At 42.3% G+C, this 27,511-nt stretch overlaps 1 protein-coding gene across 1 annotated transcript in view; it reads right to left on the bottom strand.

Moving 5' to 3' along the window:
• The window catches only part of LOC126474481 (homeobox protein HMX3-like), a gene marked incomplete at its 3' end in the record, with an annotated part of 184,828 nt that overhangs the window by 148,909 nt on the left and 8,408 nt on the right, over window positions 1-27,511 (bottom strand). Inside the window, exon 2 of the mRNA XM_050101954.1 lies at window positions 2,521-2,571. Within this exon, the coding sequence (XP_049957911.1) occupies window positions 2,521-2,571 (51 nt within the window). The remainder of the gene's footprint in view (window positions 1-2,520; window positions 2,572-27,511) is intronic.

The following is a 27,511-nucleotide window of genomic DNA, read 5'->3' as shown; positions in this document are numbered from 1 at the left end:
TGTTTCCATGAAAACATTTTTTTCACGTCGTCACTGGAACGTGTGTTCCTGTCGCGACAGTTAACTTACACGAAGTCTCATACCATGCAATATTTTGTATCATCGGTTATTGAGAAACTACATTGAAATATCTTAATACACATGTCTTAACCCATGTCCTATCATCCTGACCCCTCTTCTTCTCAGTGTTTTCCTTATATTTCCTCGTCGATTCTATGGATAACCGTCTCATTTCCTAATTTACCTGTCCACCAAAATTTCAACATTCTTTTACTCCATAACATCTCAAACGCATTCATTCTCTTCTTTTCTGGTTTTCCCACAGTCAACGTCTCACTGGCATTAATGCTATGCTCCAAACGTACATTCTCAAAAATATATTCCTCAAATTATTATTGATACTAGTAGACTACTCTTGGTCAGAATCGCCCTGTTTGTCTGTGCTGGGCTCTTTGTTATATCTTAATTGCTTCATCCGTCATTAGTAATTTTGTTTTCAAGGTAGCAGGGTTGCATAGTGTCGTATCTTTCCTGGTACTCCGCTTTACTCTAAATCCATATTCTGTATGGTTGCCCAGAACAGGTTTACGCGCTGTGCACGAGTACGCAGAGCACTCTTTTCGGGAACCATTCTTGCTAGAGCGCTACCGACAATGGAGGATTAGTACTGCCATCTACTGAGGGTTCTCAGAAACTTCACAGTACTAGCTGAGTGAACGTCTTAGCGCGAAGAACATATTTCTGTTCTGTGCCAGGTGAGTAAATTTTGTTACCTAAATATTGATCATCCTATTGAGCATACCTTTCAGAATTGAGAATAGATGAATATATGTCAGTTTACAGGAGACTATTGTTCTTCACACACCACCTTTGTATCATTTGAAAGCCTGAAGGTTACTATCGTAGTTTCGCAACTACTGTAATTCAAACACAGCAAAGGTACACGTTTACGCCGTTCTATTGGGGCATGTTTACGCACAGCTTTGCACTGCCATCCTTATAGTCAACCCCATTCAAGGGAACTTATTAAAGGCAACAGCAGTTGGAAACGCAGTCAAAAAAAAATTGAAGGCACAGGATAATAAAAGGTAAAAATTACTGAAAAAAGCTATTTGAACCTAATCAATCTCAAGCAGAAAGAAATAATTATGTGAGATCAAGGACTGGAAGGGGAAAAAATGCTACAAGCAAGAACAAGGAAAAGTGAGAAGAGGCCTGCTTCTGACCGCATCATTTCTCCCCAAAGGCGTTTTTTCACATAGTAGTTCAACATGCCATCCTCTTCAGGTCGGCGTTATTACTGTTTTCTTTTATGTCGTCTGCCTCCTGGTATCTCTTCCGACCTTCAGTCTCCTCTCATCAACTAGTCCTCCCAAACTGTCGCAATCGATTCTTCTTACTTCATCTTATAAACTGCAGCACTCTGGTGAAGAGACAGAAAATCTGCCTTTGTATTTACTGCTTAAAACGATACAGCCAATGAAGAAGAAATCAAGAATGGGCCCGGCACCTTAGATGTAAAAGGTGTGCTCACGACGACTGTTCCACAAGGAACACTTTATTTTTTCTGTGCATAAATTGCAATTCGGACATTGATGATGAATAGGCCTTTAGCTAATAATCAAACCACTATGCAAGTCGTATTATGCTAACAGATGGAAGCAAGCCGAAAAATTTGTTCAGTGCCACAATTTTTTTTTATTTTACAGTGTTAATTGATGTAAATATAACTATAATTTTGTTTACTGACAGAAAACCTTATTTTGTAAGTTTCAATACTGTGCTCTACTTACTCATTATTGTGTTGTGTGAGATGCGTGAATGTGCCCCCATAGGTGCGTAAACTGGCGCCGTATCCGGTGCACCTCTACCCACTTGACGTGACACTATGTAAGATTATGTTTCATTCTTAAATGTAATGATGAGTTAGAAGATTCTATGCAAAGCTATACTTAAATAATAATGCTGTAAGACCAAACAGTCTCAAACAAGGTGAATCTAATCAAAAAATTTTAAAAGTTCAGAAAAGAAATGCGCATAAATGTCTTCTGGTCTCCCCTACTCATTAGACAGTTCATTCCATTCAACTGTTCCTGTAATGCCACACCCGAAAAGAAAGGCTCACGAAAGTACTCCAATAGGAAATGACAGTTGGTAGCACAGGAAAGGGAAGAATTAGGTAAAGCCGTGACTAAGAAATTGTTGCCGATTTATTGCTCCGCTGAAAAAACCGTGCGTGCAGCTGTGACGGAAGCGACATATTTGCATGTCCGCCTTTGCAGCAGTGGCAAACTGCACTCGTCCTGGATTTGTCGCAGCCGTGTGTCCGGCAGCGCAGTAATACACTTTCGCGTCGCGTGACGTCTATTATGTTAAAAGGCTACTTCCAATTACATCCTCTCCGCGGCTGATGGCACAACAGATACCGGGCGCAGAAAGAACGGTCACCGCTTATAATAACGGACTGTAATTGCCAGCGCGTACACGTGTAATTACATGGCGTGCCCCCTTATAACTCACGCGCAGTTAGACCGGAGCAAGTCGCCGCCTCCGACGCCACCAGCAGCGCCTCTGCCGCACGGGCGCGCAATTCATCTAACATCTAACTCTGTACACAGGCTACCTTACGGTGCGTAGCGGAGGGTACTCTATGCACCAATGTCGCTTAACCCGTTTCCTAGTCCAGTCGCGAATCGTGAGTGGGAAAAACGACTGTTGATATACTTCTGCTCGGCTTTCTCCAAGTTTACCTATCATGCTCTTTTCGCGAGATACACACAGGAGGAAGCAATACATGGGTTTACCCCTCTAGGAATGAATGTTCTTGGAATTTCAGCAGCAAATCTCTCGTTGATACTCGTGTCTTTATCAGCGATTGACACGGAAGTTTACCGAGCATCTCCGTAACTACTGTAGTGACTCAGATTCTTGTGGAATTTCTGTTAATCACGTAAATTTACGATACCACTTATTTTTAGGTATCCGTACCTAAAGCAGTAAAAGACGGAACCCTTATAGGATAAATTTGTTGTCCGTCTGTCTGTCCGACTTTTAAGACCCTTTCTTCCCCGGAGTCGGGTAGCCATATCAAGCTGAAACTTGTCACACATTATGGTCTACGGTCCCTTGAACCTTCTAAGTGTATGCAGTCAAGAGATACGGCCATTTATATCATACATTTTGACAGTCGATAAGTCAGTCATTAAATCAGACAGGTTACTTCCCGTTGTCCTACAGTGATACATTTGGTCAGAAGGTTTAATTGTATAAGTAAAGAAAAAAGTAGAAAATTGTTAATTTGTAATTATATATCAACATTTTTTTTTTTTTTGTCATTTGTTATCCGACTTAAAACTTAAGACATTCTCGAAAGTCTTGGAATTCCTGGGATCGATAACTTGCCAGTGCCAATATCGATAACAGGTAAAATAGTCGTATTTCTCGATTCCCAGAATGTATATACAGCACATAAGTATGTTTGTATGGAACCCTCAGAACACTAGTCGTACTCGCACCTGGCCAGTTTAGTTTAACCTATACTTACAACTAAATTACAATTAATGTAAAAACGTTGAAATGATCTCAGAGTTCTCTCCTTAAAAATTTGTCTACAGTTATTGCGTAAATACTTTTTATAACTAACAATCAATAAATTTATTGGAGTATTCTATGTAAAGTTAATAATTTCGAAGGGAACTTTATACGATCTCGTGCCTAGTAAAAGACTCGCTGACGGAACGTGTCGCTCATCATTGAATCTTTTCTCCCTTTTCTCTGTCTTATTTGGTAAGGTTTCCGAACAGATCAACAGCACTCAAGAATCGAACAAGTTTTTTGTAAATCACTTCTTTCGCGGATGAATAAAGTGTTCTTCCTATGAATCGCAGCCTGGCATCTGCCTTTCCTACATATTGTTTTCTGTGGTCATTTCATTTTAGGTTAGGTTAGGTTAGTGTTTAACGTCCCGTCGACAACGAGGTTATTAGAGACGGAGCGTAAGCTCGGGTTAGGGAAGGATTGGGAAGGAAATCGGCCGTGCCCTTTCAAAAGAACCATCCCGGCATTTGCCTGAAACGATTTAGGGAAATCACAGAAAACCTAAATCAGGATGGCTGGAGACGGGATTGAACCGTCGTCCTCCCGAATGCGAGTCCAGCGTGCTACCACTGCGCAACCTCGCTCGGTTTTCATTTTAGGTCACTATGTACGAACACTGCTAGGTATTTTACAGTTGTCACTTTTTCCAGTATGTTTCCCAACAGAGTAATAGACCAGTAATGGACCTCTTCGCCTATTTATGCTCAATATGTTGCACTTATTTATGTTCAGGATCAAATAACAGTTCCTGCGCCAACACTCAAACTCTTGTTGGTCTTCCTGAGTTTTTGTAGTCTTCTAGTGTTAATACTTTATAGAAAACAACAAGGTCTGCATACAGCCTCAGAGTGACCGGTGGTATCCACTAGTTCGTTTATATACAGGGTGTTGTAGGAGGACTGCTCAATATTGAGCATATGATAGGAACGACCATTCGAAGTAAAAAATTCTAGTAAAAACACGCTGTAAACTACATACCTTAAGAGCTATAAGCACTTGTTCATTTTCGCTTCTGCGAAACACATCTGTTCTACTGAACAAGTGCGCATAGCTCTTAAAGTATGTATTTTGGAGACCATGTTTAAAGCACATTTTTTCCTTGTTTTGGTCGACACTACCTCCTCCCAAAACATGGAAAGCAAAACACTTGCAGTAGAAGATATCTATGCTACAGTGTCGAAGATGGATAAGTGCTCATAGCTCTTAAGAAACGCATTTTGGATCCAGTATTTACTGAACTTTTTTGCTTCGAATGCTCGTTTTGGTCATATCCTTGAATATTAACCACTCCTCCTGCGATGCCCTGTATATTGCAAAGAGTAATGGCCTATAAAACTCCCTTGTGGTAGTCACAAAAGTACCTTTACTACTCTCGGTTTCGTCTCGTTATGAAAAACGTATTACGTTCTATCTCCTAGTGCCCTCAATCCGATCACAAATCTGGCCCGTCGCTCTGGATTTCAGGGACGAACAGACACAGCTATGTTTCGCAACGTCTCTAATTACGGAATATATGTTGGTTTTTATAATGAATACATCGTTCTCCACAAACGCCTTAATGACAACGTTGAGAAGTACATCGACTGGGGCGGGTGAAACCCCAGCACAGCAACGAAGGCTTCAGTAAATCGTTTTACCTTGCCGTTGTGATGGACTCTTTCCTTAAATGCGTTTTCATGTTAAAAACATTTCCCGACTATTTCAACTTTTTAAAACATATTTTGCTCCTCGCTTCATTATTATCCAGTTTATCAAAATGTTGCCGAGTTCGACTGTTATTAGAAGCCATTCTATCTGCTGATTCAATAATTCTTGCACTTAAAAGATTTTAAACAATAATACAAAAACAAACAAGTAAATCGAGTCATAAAACTAGATGATTCAAAGTGAACGAACTGCGGTACTTCGGTATGAGTAGACACCCGACAAGCGATTTTTTAAAGAATCGAACTCCCATGCACAAAACACCTTCAAGGCTCTTATAGCTTTAAAGTGAAGTAATGTGTTAAATATTTGACGTTAAGAGAGAATAATTTAGAAAAGCTTTGAATTTATCTTTAAAGTTTGTTGGGAGGCACTAAGTGCCCTCATTATCAACCATTGGATAAGTATGGTCTATGTAATTTGCTCACTGTTTTTAAGTAACAGCTTCTTTTTCACACATCTCGACGTTTATGAAGTAATATCTCCTGAACCGTGTGTCGTGGAATGATATGATTTTGCAGGTACATTCAGCAGCATATGCGTATACTGTCTGCGAAAGTCTTTCGTTTAGAGTTAGTGGTAAAGGTGTAATAAATTAAAACATCACGGCTGATACTGAAGTTTATTACATTTCTTTCATCATTTTGTGGGAGTGTCAAAGAGGAAAAGTATCGTGAAATTTTGAAATTATGTCTACAATTATACGGAGAGGCGTTCAGTAGGTAATACAACATACTTTTTTCTCTGCCAGTTTCGGTTACAAAACTGCGGAATATTTTGTGGGAGATCGTGGAATTTTCCCGCTTCAAACAGTATAGTTTCATGAAGTTCCAATAGATGGCGGAGCGATAAGCAGCTTTCAAAATGGTGTCTCTAACGGAGATGCGTTCCGAGCACTGAGTTTCTTTTGGCGGAAAACCAGAGTCGTAGATATTCATAGACATTTGCAGAATGTCTACGGAGACCTGACAGTGAACAAAAGCGCCGGCCGAAGCGGCCGTGCGGTTAAAGGCGCTGCAGTCTGGAACCGCAAGACCGCTACGGTCGCAGGTTCGAATCCTGCCTCGGGCATGGATGTTTGTGATGTCCTTAGGTTAGTTAGGTTTAACTAGTTCTAAGTTCTAGGGGACTAATGACCTCAGCAGTTGAGTCCCATAGTGCTCAGAGCCATTTGAACCATTTGAACCTTCTCATCTATCCTGCAGCCATGATCTCGCACCTTCCGTCTTGCATCTGTTTGGCCCAATGAAGGACGCACTCCGCGAAAGACAGTACGTGGGATGAGCTAATTGATGCAGCAAGTCGTTGGCTCCAACGTCGACCAGTGGAATGGTGCTGTGCAGGCATATAGACCCTAACATTAAGGTGGAGTAAGGTCGTCACAGTGAACGGAGATTGCCTTGAAAAATAGGGTTTTGTAGTCAAAAGAGTGGTAATATATGGTACTGGGATCCTGATTAAACCCATTTGGTTTCGGGAAAAGAAACTATGTTGCTTTGCTTGCTGAGCACTCCTCGTAATTTTCTGGAAGCCGCCGAGTCTGCTTATTCATACATACTAGGCGAATATAGTCTGGGTAGTTTGCGCACTTTTTAAGTTTTGCTCCCTCAAGATATGTAAACAGTTTCTAAGTTAACTGTAATAGTTGTGTTGATGTATTAAACCTTTAACATAACATGATAGCTCTTAATGAATAAACGACGACAGCATTTTAAAATTTTTAATTCGCCCAGTAACTGTACGAAATACTGGAAAATCAAATTAGTATTTCTCCTGGAAGCCCTTAAATAGGCAACTAGCAATGGAAACTGCGTCCCTGGTCGGAAAAGTGAGGACCACTCGGTTGCGAAATGGAAACCACAGCGAAAATTCTATGAAGCTTTGCACAGATGTGTTGGGCAGCGTCTCTGGTGTACCTATCGATCGCGTTACGTTGCTCTTTTCAGTTCTGGACACACGCTGAGCACGAAAAAATGGTAGAACAATCGCATCTCCCGCCAAGTGTGGGAGCCTGCTGAGAGGTTTCGCTCGAATTCTACAACCCCACATAACGTAAATGTCATGCATTTCCTTCTCCGTGACAACTGTCGGCCTGTAATATCTCTTTATATTCGATGAATTATTCTGATACAATTCTACCCTTGAAAGGCGTTTACTAATTTTCTATCTTCATACTCGCAGAATCCATGCGCAAAGTAGTTTCATACAATAGCTATGCCATGAGTGCATAATTATTCTTTGTAGTACTCTCTCTGGTGGTTGTTAAAAAAAAAAAGAAAAAGAAAAAAAAGCTTCCGAGATTGTCTTCGTGCCGATTAGCCTGAGCATTGTTTGAAGAATTATAATCTGAATATTGAGATTTATGAAGATTTATGACAAAAGATAAGAGATACGAAATTGTACGATTAAAAGGGAAATTATATATATATATTGCTCCTTCATACAAAAGGTGTGTACCAATCTACAATATTTGACAATTGAGAATTAATGATATTCATCGATATATTGCGTAGTTGTTAATCAGAAGGGAACTTCCGAAAGACTGGATACGAACCTGCATTTAATAATCCAAGAGCTCCATTACTTCTTCGGAAGGTTAAACTTCATCAAAGCCAAATATCCGCTTGATCTGAGGTTTCCCGACTGATTATACAACGCTCCCAAAAATACGAGGCATTTTATTTGTAGAGAGTAGCAGACTGCCGCAAAGCACGAGCCTGCAGAAAAGAAGAATCATCGCCTGATTTCATTCTGACAAGTAAAATTTCTGAATCATTTTGAGTGACTGAGTTATGGCGGTGTTTCCTATTGTGAATGATCGATTGCTCGAACTAATTGAGAACTACATAATTACATAGATAGGAGGAAAAATTACAGGCCGCACACTGCAGGGGCAACGAGGGCACCCCTGCATCGTTTTCATCAGAAATATTTGATCACCCACCACACAGCACGGACTTGGCTCCCTCTGATGTTCGTCTCCGCTTACATTTACCGCTGGATATGAAGATCGACTTTTGGCACAGAAAACGAACTGCAGACTAGCGTAGAGAAGTGGCGGAAAGAGCGGGCGGCTGCCATCTTTGACCATGGTACTGATAAGTTTGTACAACGCTACGACAGATGTCTAAGTCGGAGCGGTGACTATGTGAAGAAGTAGTTGGGAAGTGTACAAAACTGTTACAGATAAAACATTTTTTTATTTTCATCGTGGTTTCCACTTCGCGACCAATCGGGTCTTACTTTCCGAATAGCCCTCGCAGTTAGGTACCCCATCCCTACGAGGTAGGAAGAGTGCCGGAGAAAGGGCGGAGAGATGGGTTCGGCATAGGCTGTGCGGAACTGGAGGGATGAGAGAGGGTAAGGTGGGGGGCGGGAGGGAAGGAAGGAACCGTCGACACGAGGGGCCAGCAGCGGAAGGAACGGGCGTTATCCGAGAGAAAACTTGGCAGCCGCGACAGCGAATGGGCGGCGTGGCGCGGCAGATGTCGCTCGCATAACGCCCCTAATTGATGGTACCTCCCCCGCCGCCGGCGCACAGGCGCGTTGTAGATTGCACGACGGATAGGGTCTAGTGTGTGTGTGTGTGTGTGTGTGTGTGTGTGTGTGTGTACACGGCGGAGCTGCAGCGCCGCGCCCGGCCGCTTTCGGCCGGCGTAATGCGTCATAATTTACGTGACGCGGCGAGCTTGTCCGTGCTTTACGGTAAACGGCGCGCGTGCCGGGCGCGTGTGTGTGTGTGTGTGTGTGTGGCGGAGAGAGCCTCGCGTGGCCACGCTACGGTCGACAAATCTCCCGCCGCCGCTGCCGACACGCCGACGCCCAGCGCCGGGCTGTCGCTCCATATCCCCCTCGCTGCCGCTCCGGGCCTCCGACTAAGCAGCTACCTACCTACCTACCTACCCAGCTCCCCCCCCCCCCCATAACACCCCCTCTACCCGACATCGACACACCACCCCTCCACTACTCTCCCCGCCACTCGACAACTCACTTCTTCCATCTGCGGCTGAGAGGGCTTCCAAATGCATGCACCGCTGCCTTACTCGCGACGGTTAAACGGCTGAATAATTAATAGCACTTCCCACTCGCTCTTGCCCCCCCCCCCCCTCCCCTCTCTCTCCGTAAGCGGATCGCAATAATACGGATTTATGGATCAGGCACGGTGAACGCCTTTGAACGATTAGCTATCACTACCAAGTCCCGACACAGACCCAATAATTGAGTGAAGTTTCTTTGAGAGCAATGGCGCTCAGGCAGCCGGGATGGAAACGGCCGTCCCGCAAAGAGACCTTCAGTGACTCGTAATAGTACTGAAGGCTCTCTGCTTGCAATTTTTGACAAGAGAAGCTGTATGTCTTCGAGAGTACGAAAAACCATTCGAATCACTGCTACCAACAGAGTGTCTTCCACAGGAATAAAGACCTTCATTCTTAATGTAAGGGGCGACCAGAAATATTCCGTTTGAGGGCGTTGCTGCAGCGTACACGTAAGGTAGCGTCTCTCTGACGCGGGTGTATAAGCACCGACGTCTCTCCGACGCGGGTGTATAAGCACCGACATGTAGGAAAGGGATTAGCGAGAGATTAGAGTTGTGCTCGGCCAAAACTACAGTTCGGTTCATAATAGTTCAAATGGCTCGGAGCACTATGGGACTTAGCCCGCATCTCGTGGTCGTGCGGTAGCGTTCTCGCTTCCCACGCCCGGGTTCCCGGGTTCGATTCCCGGCGGGGTCAGGGATTTTCTCTGCCTCGTGATGGCTGGGTGTTGTGTGCTGTCCTTAGGTTAGTTAGGTTTAAGTAGTTCTAAGTTCTAGGGGACTTATGACCACAGCAGTTGAGTCCCATAGTGCTCAGAGCCATTTGAACCATTTTTGAACTATGGGACTTAATTTCTGAGTTCCCCTAGAACTTAGAACTACTTAAACCTAACTAACCTAAGGACATCACACACATCCATGCCCGAGGCAGGATTCGAACCTGCGACCGGAGCGGTCGCGCAGTTCCAGACTGTAGCGCCTAGAACCGCTCGGCCAGTCGGGCCGGCATCGGTTCTTATAGTCTGGTAATTATGAGCTATACTGTCATGTTAAAGGTTTAACACAATTCTGTAGGTATTACAGTTATAGACTGCCTACATGTGCTGAGATTACAGCGCACAGATTGCCCAGACTATATTCGTCCAGTATTTGAGAACGAAAACATTCGGTGACCGAACCGTAGTTTTGACACAGTACATAAATATTGTAGTAAACGGTAGGATTACCGATAGTATTCGTAGCGTTGGTAGAGAAACAAACAAAAACGAATGTTAAGAGAGAAACTGGGAACCGACGACTTCTGCTTGTTTGTTTGTATGTCTTGCACAAAACTTCAACCGCACATAATTTAGTGTTAGTCCACTGTGTGTTTTATATTCTCACAGAAAATAAATTGCTTGTAGTAAGTAATAAAAATTAGTCGATAGCCTAACTTCTGTATTTTTATATAACCAAAGCAATTACTTTTGACTCGAATAATAATTTTACTGTTGTTGTTTTGTACTCACTAGATTGTTCTGCAACGGGATCAAAGTCAAGCGTTTCCTGTTTTTGTTGATAAATATGAAAGTAGTTTATGAATAACAAAACCATGTTTTATATAAGCTCGACGAAGTATTGAAGAGAAGTTTGATTCATTTTTTCTTCTGCAATTTCTTTAATTTAACTTGTTTTTTTTTTTTAGGAATCAGCGTTTTCTAGCTCTGTATGATATATCTCTATTGTATTTTTTTGTTTTTACTACAGTATCCCCCTGTTTCACACCAAACGTCAACAATTTTTGGATAAAATCTGAATTACACATTCACAGTTTCAGTGTTGATATGAACAGTGTTACTTTTAAGTAACGGAGAGGAGGATAACTATGTAGAACAAAAATGTTCTGTGTGTTAGTATATCCTCATTCAGTTGCAAGATGGTACACCACTTCCGGTTTAGAGGGGAATCTAGTAAGACGCTGATTGCATACGTAAACAAATCGATCGATATGAGATAACGCCCGACTGGAATGCAGCACACCTAACGTACAGGTAACGCTGATACGGTTGTAAGTGACTAAGGCTACCGCCGGAGAATGAAGCACGTATATAGGGCAGCATGTTGAGAGGTGTCTCGTGTGTTGACGGGTATTTATTTCACATATTGTCTTAGCGCTCAGACGGTTTCTTCGCTGAGGATGCACTTGCTGCTGTTGACCGTGAGGGACTCTCCGTCCAGTTCGGTCGCCGTTTGTGTAAACTTTCTGCCATGCTGCTGACGCAGCCCGTTGCCCGGGAGACACCATCTTGGAGGTTGTTCTACAAATTTTAATTTTACTAAAACTCGGCAGATAACCGACGTCAATTCGCTACAGCGCTGTTGAATAAGCCGGAATAATAACGCTATTCAGTGAACTAATAAAATCAGTAAACAAATGAATACTGTTAAATTTACCGAAGAAGCGCGAAGGGCTACGAAGTGCCACGGTCTAAGCAAGAGATTTTAGCTGCACGCCAAGCTCGCTATTATACGATACGACTATTCTGAGCCTGTCCATATGTGAGGGTCGCTGAGAGAATGTATTCAGATACAGTTCATTTACATTATTCGGTTTTACCATGCCCTGCGAACTTACTAACTTTATAAAAGTAATCATTTCATATGCCGCGCGGGATTAGCCGAGCGGTCTGGGGCTCTGCAATCTTGGACTGTGCGACTGGTCCCCGGCGGAGGTTCGAGTTCTCCCTCGGGCATGTGTGTGTGTTTGTCCTTAGGATAATTTAGGTTAAGTAGTGTTTAAGCTTAGGGACTGATGACCTTAGCAGTTAAGTCCCATAACATTTCACACACATTTGAATATTTTTGAATCGATTCATGATACGAAACTGTTGCTACTTTACGGTGTTGGCAAATAAATGCATCGTAATGGCCTCCTGCACCGCTAATTAGAATCAAAGTACGTCTGCTTGCATCTTCTGGAGAATCCAGTGCGCTCCCAGATCTGCTTTTGGGGACATCATCTACGACACGTCACAGAGTACAGGTAAGAGAAAACCTGACGCTCTCATTCACTAAGGTAAATAATCCAAGAAAGGATCACCTTAACTTGCTCGGTCTCCGCTGGGAAGGTTAGACTACTATATTGTACTCGCCTACACCACTTTCTGCGAAATCGCGATTGAACTGAGAAACACGTATGGAGGTTTAAATACACAAGGGGAGTTTTCAACGTGGGATGGTGCGACAAAGGCCGCTGCTGCTTCGTGATAATGTACGCCCTCATATCACAAATGTCGTAACACAGAAGTTACGCCAACCCAAGTGGGGGACGCTCAAGCACCTACCCTATAGCCCTCATCTCTCCCCATTCGATTGTCTCGCCTTTGGTCCCTTAAAAATGCCTTGAAGGGTTGGCGATTCCTGTCGGACGGGGATGTACAGCAGGCAGTTACGGACTTGCTCACGGAGCAGGACAATGTGTTTTGCCAACTGGTTCTCTTCAACATGCTGCTTCAGTGGCGTTATTGCCTAAATGCTCACGGCGGTTTTGATGGCGTTCCCCAAGGTAGTGTTATAGGCCCTTTGCTGTGCCTTATCTATACAAACCATTTTAGAGACAATCTGAGCAGACATCTTCGGTTGTTTGCAGATGACGCTTTCGTTTATCGACTAATAAAGTCATAGAAGATCAAAACAAACTGCAAAACGATTTACAAAAGATATCTGAATGGTGCGAAAAGAAGCAGTTGACCCTAAATAACGAAAAGTGTGAGGTCATCCACATGAGTGCTAAAAGGAACTCGTTAAACTTCGGTTACACGATAAATCAGTCTAATTTAAAAGCCGTAAATTCAACTAAATGCCTAGCTATTACAATAACGTACAACTTAAATTGGAAGGAACACATAGAAAATGTTGTGGGGAAGGCTAACCAAAGACTGCGTTTTATTGGCAGGACACTTATAAAATGTAACAGATCTACTAAGGAGACTGCCTACACTACACTTGTCCGTCCTGTTTTAAAACACTGCTGCGCGGTGTAGGATCCTTACCAGATAGGACTGAAGAAGTACATTGAAAAAGTTCAAAGATAGGCAGCACGTTTTGTATTATCGCGAAATATGGGAGAGAGTGTCACAGAAATGATACAGGATTTGGGCTGGAAATCATTAAAAGAAAGGCATTTTTCGTTGCGATGGAATCTTCTCACGAAATTCCAATCACCAACTTTCCCCTCCGAGTGCGAAAATATTTCGTTGACACCGACCTACATAGGGAGGAATGATCACCGTCATAAAATAAGGGAAATGAGAGCTCATACGGAAAGATATAGGTGTTCGTTCTTTCCGCGCGCTATACGGGATTTGAATAATAGAGAATTGTGAAGGTGGTTCGATGAACACTCTGCCAGATGTAGATGTAGATGTAGATGTAGATGCTCGGCATTTAGATTCTGGGTTGTACGGCCTTCGAACGGAAACTTTTTAATCGCCCCTTATGTATCCATATTAGGGTAGTACTTAGTTTTTTTTTCGAATTTCGTGCTTCTTCACGCACATCCCCTAGTTTTTTTTTCCTTCTGTTTCAAGAAGAATTTAAAAACCTATAGTATAGAAATTAATGACGTGGCGGCCATGCTGCAGCGGCCGAGAAGTTGCTTCTTGTCTCTACATGATGTTTATTTCTGCTTATGTGTGAGTTTGACTGCTATCATATCGAGAACGAAAGTTTCACACTACAACGGAGTGATTTGAAACTACCTGGCAGATTAAAACTGTGTGCCGAATCGAGACCCGTCATCGGGACCTTTACCTTTCGCAGGCGAGTGCTCTACCGTCTGAGCTATCTAACCGCTACTCACGCTACGCCGGTACCTCATGCCCTACCTTTCAAATTTCACAGAATCTCCTGCGAAACTCGTGATGCTAGCACTCCTGGTCGAAAGGATATTGCGGAGAAATGGCTTAGCCACAGCCTTGCGTATGTTTTCAGGCTGAAATTTTCACTCTGTAGCGAAATGATGAGTTCCTTTCGATAAGAGTTTGGGAACGATGAAGAAGTGAAGTGTGGATTTAGATTTCCTGAATAAGGTTCCTTTTCCTTGGAATTGAAACGCTTCCTACGTTATTGCCAAAGAGGCTACGAAAAATCTTAAGGTGGCATGTTACGCAATTCTTTCATTCAGAAGTTCTAGTTCCACGAGTTTCGCAGGAGAGCTTCTGTAAGGTTTTTACGATAGGAAATAAGTTGCTGGTGAAATAAAGCTGTGAGTCTTGCTTGGGTAGCTCAGCCGGTAGAGCAGTTGCCCGCAAAAAGCAAAGGTCCCGAGTTCGGGTCTCGGTACGGCACACAGTTTTCATCTGCTAGGAAGTGTCATATTAGCGTGTACTTCGCTGCAGAGTGAAAATTTCATTCTGGACTATGCCAGCAGTCAAGCACAGGCATAGACAGCTCTGAACAACACGTAGTGACATGGATGCTACTTCTCGGCCACTGCGGCATAGTTACTCGTCTTCAATTTCAACAAAATATGAATTAAAATTCCTCTTGAAACAAAAGGAGAAGGGCTAGGGGTATGCTTGAAGAAACACGAAGTTATAAATTAAAGACTCACCCGACCCACATAAGAAATCAGTACGAAACGAAAATAGACTTTTGTTTTCAAATATATGCGAACATATGCAACAAAACAGAAAAATTAGCCACAGTCAAATATATCACGTAGGGTTCATAAGAATAAGAAATTAGTGCAAGTACAGAGGCATGTCGCTGCGAATGGAGTAAAAACTCAATAATATTGGGCATACATAACCTTCGCTTTGTCCTGGAGAGTGGCTTGTCGAGTAAACATGGTGATTTTACCACGTGGGCCTCACACTGTAGCAGACTACACCTGAGAGGGTAAGGAGCAAAGAAGGTGGTATGAAATTTGACCGGAAATGTGTTCCCAGGGAGGTATACCTACTTAAAGGTGGAGGTAAAAGATCTTTGGCAGCGACGCTGGTATCTTCACAACGCAGATGGCCCACCAGCATGGGGTAAGCCAGACGACCGTGTGCGCCATTCCCCAAGACAACTGAAACTATCCGTATCACTTACAATGCTTGCAGGGCTTATTAAACACGGACCTGCCTCCACGGCGATGGTTTTGTCGCTGTTTCGTCGCATAGGCCAACACAGTGCTGCGATTTCTGTCATCCGTTCTACTCACAGATGAGGCTGCTTTTACGAGGGACGGTATCGAAAAACTGCACAACACCCACCATTGGGTTAAGGGGAATCGCCGTGGCATGGTGACAGTAATCCATCAGTACTGGTGGGCGGGGATTACAAGCAACCGCCTCATGGGACCAGTCATCATTCCTGCGGGCCACCCTGACTGCGCTGCTGGAAGACGTGCCTTTGGGGGTACAAACGGTGCTGTTGAGTACTATATGATGGTGCTCCAGCCCACTGATCTTTTGAGTATGGAGCTAAAACACTATTATAGACAGAAAATTCCCGTTTTCCTGGTATGTTGCCACGTCAAAGATGTTTTATCTCCAAACCTTGGGATGCATTTACGGCCGTCCATATGAAATTTTCTGCTGCTTATCCTCTCAGACATTATTTTCTGGACTTTGTTTCCGGTTAGTAAAATCACCCTGCATATTTCGCTGTAGATGTAGAAAATTTCAGATAACGTGCAAAATGATACATGAAAACAGTTCTTCATTAGGCTATAATTTCTGGTGTTCTTGTACTGTCTGATCAATACGAAAGCTATGAAGAATAATGTTCTACAGAAATGGAGCAAAATCAAGTGATTAAGAACAGAAGAGTAATTCAATGTTTGCTGTGAGCAAATGCAATATATAAACTTTGGGAGGGGCAGCGGATGGAATCATGTACGCATATTGTTAGTCTTTTATCCAGAATTCATAAATGTTTCAAAATTTCTTGGCCGATACATTAATGAGTCGTTAAAAACAGCGATACCTTTTTTTCTGTGTCGTCTGTATCAACGCGAACTGAATGAATTCTCTGTTAGCCTGTGTATTTTGTGAAGGTCATGCTCTAAAGTTATTATTTCAAAATGGGAGCCAACACCGTTGGGAAGTCGCAGTGTGACTTTATTCAACCAATTTCATTGCCATCATGGGCAACCGGCCGAACGTAATACAGCCATGGCGAGTTTCTGTCATAAAGCGATTACATCGGCTTGCCATAAGTAGCCAGTACGATTCAATTACGTTCGGTCAGATTGACTAATGGTAAATCCTTATAAACTAGCCAAACAATACTGTACCTTCAAGACAGTCATATCCACCTTTTTCAAGTTTTTAAATCTATTCTCTAAGTTGATTCCGGTAGCCGAACCTTTTTAATCTCCTTAAGTATCGTGCAAAAGTATATGGCCGTGGGCCAGTCAACCGAAAGTTTCATTTCCGTGAAGAGTGTGCTTTTGATTATTTAACTTTGCAATCCTAAAATTTTATGTTTATAGATTTCTCTTGTTCCCTCTTTATTATAGTTTTTGAAGAATTATGAGCTAATCGTAACTGTTTGGCAGCTACTTTTTTATTTTAGTTAAGCCAAATAACAGCGATGAATGATTAGTTGATGACTTGCCTTGTTTTACGAAAGGTTAAAAAGTATATTGTGGTCATCGTTGTAAAAGTAACGTGCTTAAATAAGAAAAGGAAACAAAGTCTCTTCGAAACCATAGGATTAGCTGTACGTCTTAATTGTACGATGACTTAGAAAAGATTTAAGGTTGATAAGCCGGCCGCGGTGGCCTAGCGGTTCTAGGCGCTTCAGTCCAGAACTGCTACGGTCGCAGGTTCGAATCCTGCTCCGGGCATGGATGTGTGTGATGTCCTTAGGTTGGTTAGGTTTAATTAGTTGTAAGTTCTAGGCGACTGATGACCTCAGAAGATAAGTCGCATAGTGCTCAGAGCCTTTTTTTTTTAAGATTGATAAACGTACTAAGTTATCACGGATTACGTCACCGAGCTCTTGAATCTAACTGGGTAGACTGGCGTTGCGTTTCGCGGACCGACCTATTTACGAGCAGAATCAGAAAAACTAACAACCTCCTTAAGAAGACGTTTCCCCACTATACTTACGTTAATATTTCTGATGACTGTTCCAATATCTCTAGTCCTCTATACTGCCTAGTTTAACTGCAACACACTCGATGGAAGCTAAAATTTTTCGGTTTAGGATTTCTCTTATTCTCTCTCTATTAAAATTTTTGAAGGATTATGATCTAATTATTGTAAACCTACAACAACAGACATTCAAACAACCATGTTAAAGTAAGACGAGACTACCACTGAAAGTGATAACGGATATTTATTCAAGAAAGAGAGGCATTAAAATTACCGGGTGAAAGTGTAGTGAGATTACTTTTGAATGTTATAAAGATACTTATTCAAGAGACAATCAGCATAGAAATGATGTGGTAGTTCGAAGGCAAAGAGAAGACAAAACCTACGATAATCTCAGTGTTACTAAGGCTTCCCACCACTGCTGACATACGGCTTCTTGTCGTTCGCTAGCAGCTGTGAACTATCCATAATTCTCTCTCTCTCTCTCTGTCGTGTGGCAGGTGCAAGTCTTTTATGTGACGCCATTTAGTCGACTTGAGCTTCGCGATTGATGGAGACAACATAACAAACAGTCCCCGAGTGGAGAAAGTCCCCGACCCGGCCGGGAATCGAACCAGGGCCCCTTCGGTTGGCATCCAGCCACGCTGAATCCGCAGCTACCTAGATGGACCGCTCGGCAACATTTCTACGGAAACGAATCACAAGTGCAGTAAATGTAGACAGCTATATTGGCAGCAAGTCGCCTACTCCATTTCTTACACCCAAAAGCTCTTAAGTACGATTATTAATTTCCATCACCCCATAAGATTTTATGACCGTAACCCAATGGTGGGTGTTGAGCAGTTTCGCGATACCGCCCTTCGTAAAAGCAACCTCATCTGATTTATCACGAACAGTGCTCTGTTGCAGTTTCAGCATGTTTTATTACAATAAAATAAATGGAGGACGCGTATTCGTTATTTCTGTTTCTTAAGTTATTTGTGCGATGGTGCCCAGTAAAGAATCAAATTACAGAAATTTACCTAAACTCGTTGTCTTCTGTTTTGATGTAAGATTTTATATACAAATGTGATTAACTAACGAATAATTTAGCATCGCATTGCAACTTTTTTGTGACGCACATTTATAAATGTGCTTGACACGCTGACTTTTTTTTACTTAGTTGCCAAGATCGTCATTCTGTTTTTCGTTGTTGTACTAAAATTCTTAATTCCTTCGCATCACGGAGACGCATTTCTGGAAATATTAGTCAACAGTTACACAGCCCCAAATATATTGTTTTACGTTCAAAGCTTCGCATATGAACTGATTAATTCAGCAGGCATACAATTTGAAAAAGAAATTGTAAGTTTACTGTGAGATTCACTTCCTAACAAGCAGTCATGCTGATGGCTACGCACACTTCGAGTATGTATTAAACGACAAAGATTTACAGCCTCTCCTTTTCTTGCAGACCACTTCAGTGGCGCGGAAATTAAATGCCACAAATTAACGCAATTGTGTATTGTTGAGGTTTCGAGATAGGGCTCGTTTTGACTCTAAAAATCCTGCATTTCTGATACAATTATTATAGACACTTTCGTGGCTTAGAGCGGGTCCATTAAGTGGTCCGAGTATCCTAATTCCGGCCGAGAAAAATAAGTTCCCCAAGACGAGCGAAGCAAAGTTTCGATTAGTACTGCTCCAAATTACGCTAGACGTCCGCAGAAGTTCTACAAACTCGAACGTCTCCAGTATGTATCGTAATGGTAGGCAACCGAATAGAAAAGTGTGATCAAAATTTTCATCAAAACAAATATTCATGTGCAGGATGGTCAGAAACAATTAGAGAAGCTTGTAATCGTATTGAAGGGTAGGTTGTGCTGAGAAATAATTGGTAGGCAAAAAATTAGATACAGTGCGCCGTATCCGAGTCAATTAGCATACAGATACAAGTAGTGTAATTTTTTATAGCGTAGATGATAGCGTACGAGACTACTCAGCCTTTGCAACAGCCCAACCGGCTCACTTCAATGTTAATTAACTCGGAAACGGCGCAACATATTATCCTTTTTTCCTAACAATTATTTTTCAGTACAACCTATCCTGAAAGACCCTTACAAGCTTTTCAGACTCTCTTACCTCCCTGTTATTTTGGCGTATGACTCTTCTTTCCATTTTAATTTCGTTGTTTATTTAATAAGAGAGGAACAACCATCAAGCGCGATAGGTACTTAGTTGCACTACAACTGCTGTTTGCTGCCAGATTATTTACTAAGAATGTCAAATGTTGGAATTTCACTTCAGGTAAAACAAAGAGGAAAGCGCAGGAACGAGACAACTGGTCTCAGTACAAGTCTCCATAAAATGCAGAATCTGAAAGCCTTATTCGACAAGTATAACTTAAAAATGAGGATATATGAGTGTCATATGAATCTGAAATATCGTCCATTTACCTTTGGTAGCAGAGAGTGCGGGGAGGGGGGGCGGGGGGGGGGGGGGGTGAAGGACAGGAAACTGTAACAGTTTAATTAAAAATTGTGTTTCTCTGAAATATATGTAGTAGGTAGTGACACTATCCTGGAACATTTTTCGGTGTAATTTATTGGGGAGTAATGGTATTTATTCGGAAAGATAGATGTTTCTGTATGGCGTAATGCCGTAAACCGTCGGTACTAAAATCCATCACGTGTTGTACCAACAACTTCATAAGTAGCTAAGGCGCGATAAATAAAACAGTCGATAGTAATTATTTCGCACAGATAACGATTTGAGATAGCATATGAGGATAACAGAGAGCATCCTTTATGCGGTTAACAGCATATCATTTGTTAGTGAGTCGAAAGTTAAACTACTACTTTCGCCTTCCTTAACGAAAACCGCAAACAAGGTACCGTGTTTGGGGTGTGATACTTTCTACTCATTTTAAAAACTTGGAACGAAAATTTCGCAGAGACCGTACAGTTCGACAAATAATAGCTTATTCTATTTTCTGTTCATCTACAATAACTTTTCATACTCTAGTAACGAATAAAAAAAGCAAAGAATGAAGTTACGTCAGCAATTTGGTGTAACTCGCGTCCTTCCTGTTGGTGTGTTTGTGGAGTAACACAGAAATGTGTGATTCCAGTTGACATTTATTCTGCAACAGAACACGTATGCAAGGTACTGTTGGCAGGTTCGATGGAACAGTCGACATCAAGCCCTTCTAGTTAGTCTACGTAATTATATTTGATTTAATTTCGGGGAGAAGAAAGTGCAGTAGTAAGTATTTAAAGAAACAAGGCAGTGCTGTACTAAAATGCATTCTTTTCTTATTATTTAGTATCTTAATTACTGTAGCGTTTATGTGAAGCACAGAAACGACAATTTCTTCAGTTCCATTTATCTAAATAAAAGTTTTCTTTACACGGCAGGAAATTTGATACTGACGGCGTATAATTTAAGCTGGCGACAGTAAGAAAGTTTTTTTTAAGAAAGTAAATGATAATTACAAACGTAAAGTTCAAACAGACTTCTCTTCCTTTTGGTACAGAAGACAAGTGCAAGCATTTTAGTTGACGTCAGCAATTGGTGTATATAAAACATAGTCATCAGTGACAACTGTATCTGAGATATTAAGAATTGACATGCTACGTAACAAAACGTATCGGCTCTGATGTCTGATCGTTCCCCAGAATAGTGATCAGGGAATCCACGTACGCCGGCAATGCGACGTCCGATCGCGCGCCATCTTGCCACCTCCCTCCCGCCACTAATTACAAATTTCACGCTCGTAAAGCACGGTGGGCCACGGTGTGACGCGGAAGCGTCGCGCTGATCGCATCGCGCTTTATCGCGATTTATTGCGTCCGCAATACGGCCCGACTTTTTTGTGTTTTTCATGTTAATTCCTTCGCCTGACACGCTGTACTTGGCCGAGTAACATGTCCCGCACAAGTCGCATCCGCGCGCGCCTCTGTACCCGCTGTAAACACTTCCTGCAATTAGCGGAAATTACGGCGAGTACTACAAACAAGTATAGTAATTTGTACGCGCCTGCTGTAGGTGCGATCCGGTCTCCGCTCGCGTCCGCGCTGTGCCACAACACTTGTCGGACCCGACCCGCGCCACAATTAATTCCTCTGCGTGACGTACTTATGCATATATCTCTATTATACTTTATCTCCGCATATCAGTTTTCCTCCGCGAAGCCTTTAATTTGTCAGGAACTCTGGGGCCCTGTTCTGGTCTCAGCTGCCGCCTTATCGCCGCTGACGCATCTCTTTCTGCGACGAAATATGTGACAGTCGCCGGGATAACCATTAGCTGAGTTTATTGCCAAGAGCTCCGCAGTATATCATTTCCGCCACTAACCGTAGAGCGGATAATTAGCGTGTTACTTTTGTGTTCAAACCGTTTGCATGCTGTTTCAGCTAAATGAGATGACGCTGGACGTAAATTTCCTGGTCTAGTTGCGGACGCGAAAATGAGAAGCAACTGCTACTGTTTTTTTTTTTTTTTTTTTTTTTTTCGCGAAGTAGCGCGGCTAGTACAGATCAAATTGAACGTCCGTAGCAGACAACTGCATATAGTTTGCTCTATTACAACTGTGTCATTTACAAGTCGTTGTCAGAAATATATCGACAGAATGAGGTGACATAAAAAGTACACAAGATCAAGAACATACAGTATATGCATCACGTAGTATCCACATCAAAGATTCTACAAGAACCGCCCTGAGGAGTACATCTTTCATTCCACCGCTCTTGCGCGCACGCAAACGCACATTTGCACCACGCACGCACACACACACACACACACACACACACACACACAAACACACACCATGGTCCTCATTCAGAAAAAAAAGAAGAATGAATGTAGTGAATTTGCCAGTTAAAGAGTATCGTTCGTTAACAATAATTGGAACATAGCTATTTCCAGTTGTATCGAAGTAAGTAAATAACCGTAAGCTACTGATGGGTGACAAGTGTCATGTACAATTATTTCATCAGCTCCACTTCTTTATTAGTTCTCTTTCTCTCTGTCTCTCTCTGTGTGTGCGTGCGTCTGTGTGTGTGTGTGTGTGTGTATGTGCATGTGTGTGTGTGTGTGTGTGTGTGTGTGTGTGTGTGTGCGCGCACGCGCGCTACGCTACGCTACGCACTGTATGTGTTTGTTTGCTTCCCGCGCACAATTTATCTGGGAGTCTTGTTTCGCAGGTAAAGGAAAATATGGTTCAAAATGGTTCAAATGGTTCTGAGCACTATGGGACTTAACTTCTGAGGTCATCAGTCCCCTAGAACTTAGAACTACTTAAACCTAACTAACCTAAGGACATCACACACATCGACACCCGAGGCAGGATTCGAACCTGCGACCGTAGCGGTCGCGCGGTTCCAGATTGTAGCGCCTAGAACCGCTCGAGGAGCCTAGTTGTTGTTCTGCTGTGATTTCGATTTGTAACAAGTGTGCGCCTCTTATATCGTGGAGTAGGAGCAATTAACGTGCCGGCCGCGGTGGCCGAGCGGTTCTAGGCGTGGAGTCCGGAGCCGCGCGACTGCTACGGTCGCAGGTTCGAATCCTGCCTAGGGCATGGATGTGTGTGCTGTCCTTAGGTCAGTTAGGTTTAAGTAGTTCCAAGTTCTAGGGGACTGATGACCTCAGCTGTTAAGTCCCACAGCGCTCAGAGCCATTTGAACCCTTTTTGAACCACCCCGGCCGGCCAGGAAAATATGTACTACAAAGTAAATTTTTTAGTGACAACAGCTATTCTATTACTGAACAACAAATTACTAGAGCAAAAACAATTTCTATACTCGGCAGAACAGATAAACAGCGAGAAATTAATGATAACCCACAATCATGAGTAAAAGACTTAATAACTGTTTAGTTCATGGCTATTAATCCCATAGAAAAGCATCACGTAGCACAAATTCTGCTTAATTGTGTGTTCAACACTTCTGCTCTTCAGGGGGAACAAACAGAAATTACCGTCCTTTAGCAATTAGGTGACTAAAAATTTGGCTTCACATTCTATTTGCTTTCCATCGAAAACAATCTCCACGACAGCAGCGCTTAAACGTATGTCTATATCTTTTGCCTTTCGGAGTCACATGTCTGAGACTGGGACAACTTCAGCTACAGACTTAAGATGACTTCAAAAATCAACAATATATACAGCAGATTTATATGCTGGTGAAACTAACACTGTTTTTCATTCCCTTAGGCCGTTCTTCAAAGCGTCAGTGATGGCATTGTTAACTGTTTATTAACCCAGGTCTTATAAATCTCGCAAGCGCGTTTAGGCAGCTAACACATTCTGTGGTCGTACTAGTAAGAAAGTAAAACGTCAACTCAATGTTTACTTTTTCTCTTATCCCCTTTTGCTGCTTAACTTCAAGAGCATTTGCTGAATAATCCTCCTTTTCATCATTAACTGCGAGTTTCAGCGACAGGCCCATATATAATTTACGTCGGTTAAGAAGAGTGATGAGGGCAGGCAAAACTGGATTGAAGTGAGAGAATTTCGAGGAGCCTAGTTGTTGTTCTGCTGCGATTTCGATTTGTAACAAGTGTGCGCCTCTTATATTGTGCAGTAGGAGCAATGAACGTGCTGTAAATAACGCTGTGCGGAAATCCGAACTAAAAGTTGACGTTGTGCACACGAAGTGACGGAAATAGTTTAGATTGTTTTAAGAACTGAGGGATGAAATCCAAAGTTACTCAAAAGAGTCTTAGCTAAGTGAGTGAAACCAGTTTCTGTGAACTGTACTGAGCGGAATGCTGAAGTTAATTACACAATGAACAGCTTCTGATGAAAATAAACAACGCGTCAAAATTCAAACACGAGCGACGATATAAATTCGGTAGTCGGTTACCTTGCGCGAACTATTTATGGAAATCAGCGATTGCTGTTTTTATTACAGTACTAAAGAGGAAGACAAAGAAGAACCAACGGAGTCATCTTCGGTAATAATGCCGCACTGGCGTCTGGAGAAGCTCAACAAGGTGTGAGTTTGCACTGCAGATGCGAGTAATAAAGGTGTGTGAAACGCACTGGACCCAACACACAGATGTAGCCGGAGCACTACGGTTTTGTGAGTGAGCAAAAAGTCAGCCAAACCGAAGTGGAAGTAATGCGAGTACTTCCTCAGGGAAATTGCTTCAACTGCCTCACGTATTCCAGTCATGAGAGCTGTTCTGGAAGTGAACTAACTGTACGAAGAGAGCTAAAAACGATTATATGTTTCTATCGGCGCTAAGCATTTCACCAACTCGCTGCCGCCGATAGGTGCAGTTTTTCATTCCTGGACATGTTTATAAGAAAAAATATGTGTTTATTTTAGGTCACTAGTGTACTAAAATAAAAAAAATGTTACTTCACAAATATTCTCTGTTATTTACATTCAGGTGTGAAATATGTGTAATATGCTGATAATGGCAAAGAGCTGCTCAAACCTAATTAATGTGCTTGCTGAAATGAAGCGGGTGGAACATCTCATCTGCTTCTTGTACAATTGTCGTAAATTGCAAAGGGCGTCTGATTCAGTGGTGTCATTAGCTGACATGATCTCTAGTTTCTTTTGCCGCTTAACGTTCGTTTCTACTTGAGAATGATATGCCTGGAAACGGTACTGGCTGTGCCTTGATATCGTTTATTTCTTAAGAAGGCAGCGGGATGTCACCGTTCATGTAAATCATTACAAAGACTTCATATTTTAGCCATTTCTTTCAGAACGGAAAGTGCTTTTGGGCAGTTCGCAGATGCGTTTCGAAATTCTTATTTTGGAGACGTCCACAACAAGAAATAAAGACAACACTTTTTTTATGCCATCACTTAGTACTCCACTGACATTACGAGAATGATTTGGATGTACTCTTTTGGGAGACATTATGAAAGAAACAGCACCTAAAGTAACAATATGTTTTGAATAAGTAACGGAATCACGTATGTCATTCATGGTTACCTTTAGCACAACTGATTTTGTGGGAGAAATAAATTACGCTTATGGGTTTTTTCAGTATTATTCCACAGAGTACATCGAAGTTATCCGGTCATGTAGCTTCGATTGTAGGTATCGCCAATTCAGATGTAACGTTCTCGCTTCCAAACGAAAGTTAAAGTCAAAAATATTGAAGATCTCCTTCGTACTTCTTTTTCAATACACATTTCATTGCACACATTCTAAGGGTGTGTTTCCAGCGTAAGTACAGGATATCGGAATACATATTCCGTAGTCAGATGTACTCGGAAAATCAACAACATCCATAGCTACACAGCAAAATACGCCCATGTAGGGATAGCCGATAACCACCTGTATTGTGCCACACCAGTTTGCCACATAGGTGAAATCATGGAGAGTTAGGCGAAAACTTTTGTTTATCCAGCAACAAAAATTGCTTACCAAGCAATAATAAAAATGGCTTTCACATAACATTACATGGTTCTTACGAACGACAAGGTAGTTATTGGCTATCCATACGTGTTGCATTACATCGAATTGATACAAATGTGATTGGTTTGCCAGATACATAAGATGATGAAATGTGTTTTTCCGAAATCGATCATACATGTTGGATGAACAGTCTGTGTCAATACAGTGAGAGCTTGCTCAGCCTGTAATCTTTGACATAAGAGAATACAATTTTGACGTGAATTCGTGTATTCCCTCGTCGGTCGAAATTCCATGTGTGACAAAATACCGTTGCACAGAAACTGCTAATAGCTATACACACGGCTAATGCACCAAAAGCAGTGGTTACGCCCACAACCGATAAATCATGTCTGTACGTGTTTGTTGCGCAGTATTTGTATTGCCTGTGAGGTCATCGTGATTGCTACGAATTAGCTTTGCGCATAGTTGTAAACTGGTGTAGCGTGGAAACGGGTTTAGCTGGGACATTGATTCGGGTGTCATTGAGAAGAGGCTGCGGAGCGCTACTAGAACCCAAAGTGAGGCAATAAGAACATTTGCCGGAACGCAAGTGAAAATCGAAAATTACAAAATAATGAAACATGTCGTCTCACGTGACTCGCAAATAAGCTAGGAAATAGGGAAGATGCAAATCAGAGGAAAGGAATTGCCCGAAAGGAATCGAAAAAGCCTAAAAAGTACAGGACCGATCAATGCTAGAACAACGGCAGCATCGAAAAGGAAATGAAAAAGCGGCGCAAAGCGATTACGTAGCTGGCCCATCGGGCATAAAGCGACATTTCGTATTTGTGATTTCAAATGGGTCAAATGCCTCTCAGCACTATGGGACCTAACATCTGAGGTCATCAGTCGCCTAGAACTTGAGAACTACTTAAACCTAACGAACCTAAGGACAACACACACATTCATACCCGAGGCAGGATTCGAACCTGCGACCATAGTAGTCATGCGGTTCCGGACTGAAGCGCCTAGAACCACTCATTTGTGATTTATTTATTCTGTAATCATTATACTATTCCGGGTGCCTATTGCATTAAAGATATTGATAATTAAATTGGATATTAATACGAAACACATTTTATGATTTTTATCACTAAGTTCTCAAGAAAGATCTACGGCGCGGAGCCAAACTGCTCACACACAAGGTTTTGTTTTTTTTTTTCCTTGTGTGTGCGGAACTCGCATATTTAACCCAGATATCGTTAAAACTCTCCTACGGATATTTCTTGATGTTTCCTTTCTGCTTTTTTAATATTTTTACTTGAGCAATTTACAAGTTGCTTCCTGTTTCGTACTTTGTGTTATTTCCTCCAGAGGACTGTAAACTGTCAGTAAGCCACCTAGGCGGCCCAACAATAATGTTTTGATAACACAGCCGCCACTCTCAGGCTGATATCAGCTTTTAGTCAATGACGACGGCACAACTATGGTAGCCTGAAGACTTTTTACCCAATATCTGCACTTGCACTTCCCCGAAAATCCGCCGAAAAATCACCTTTTATGAGAGGACGTTACAGTGTTTTTCGACGGTGTCATCCACCGGCGGAGAGCAGGAATATCCCAACAGAGGGATCGAAACGGCGAGTGTCTTCGAATTTTGAAGGGAAACATGACGCGTGGTAACGACTCAGCAAACTCTCCCGCTAAGCCATGCGGACCTCGGGCAAGCGACACTGTGTCAGACACCGAATTGACTCGTCGCG

This window comes from Schistocerca serialis, chromosome 4, assembly GCF_023864345.2.
Source record: "Schistocerca serialis cubense isolate TAMUIC-IGC-003099 chromosome 4, iqSchSeri2.2, whole genome shotgun sequence".
NCBI classification, from domain to species: Eukaryota; Metazoa; Arthropoda; class Insecta; order Orthoptera; family Acrididae; genus Schistocerca; species Schistocerca serialis.
This window is presented reverse-complemented; position numbering and strand designations above follow the sequence as displayed.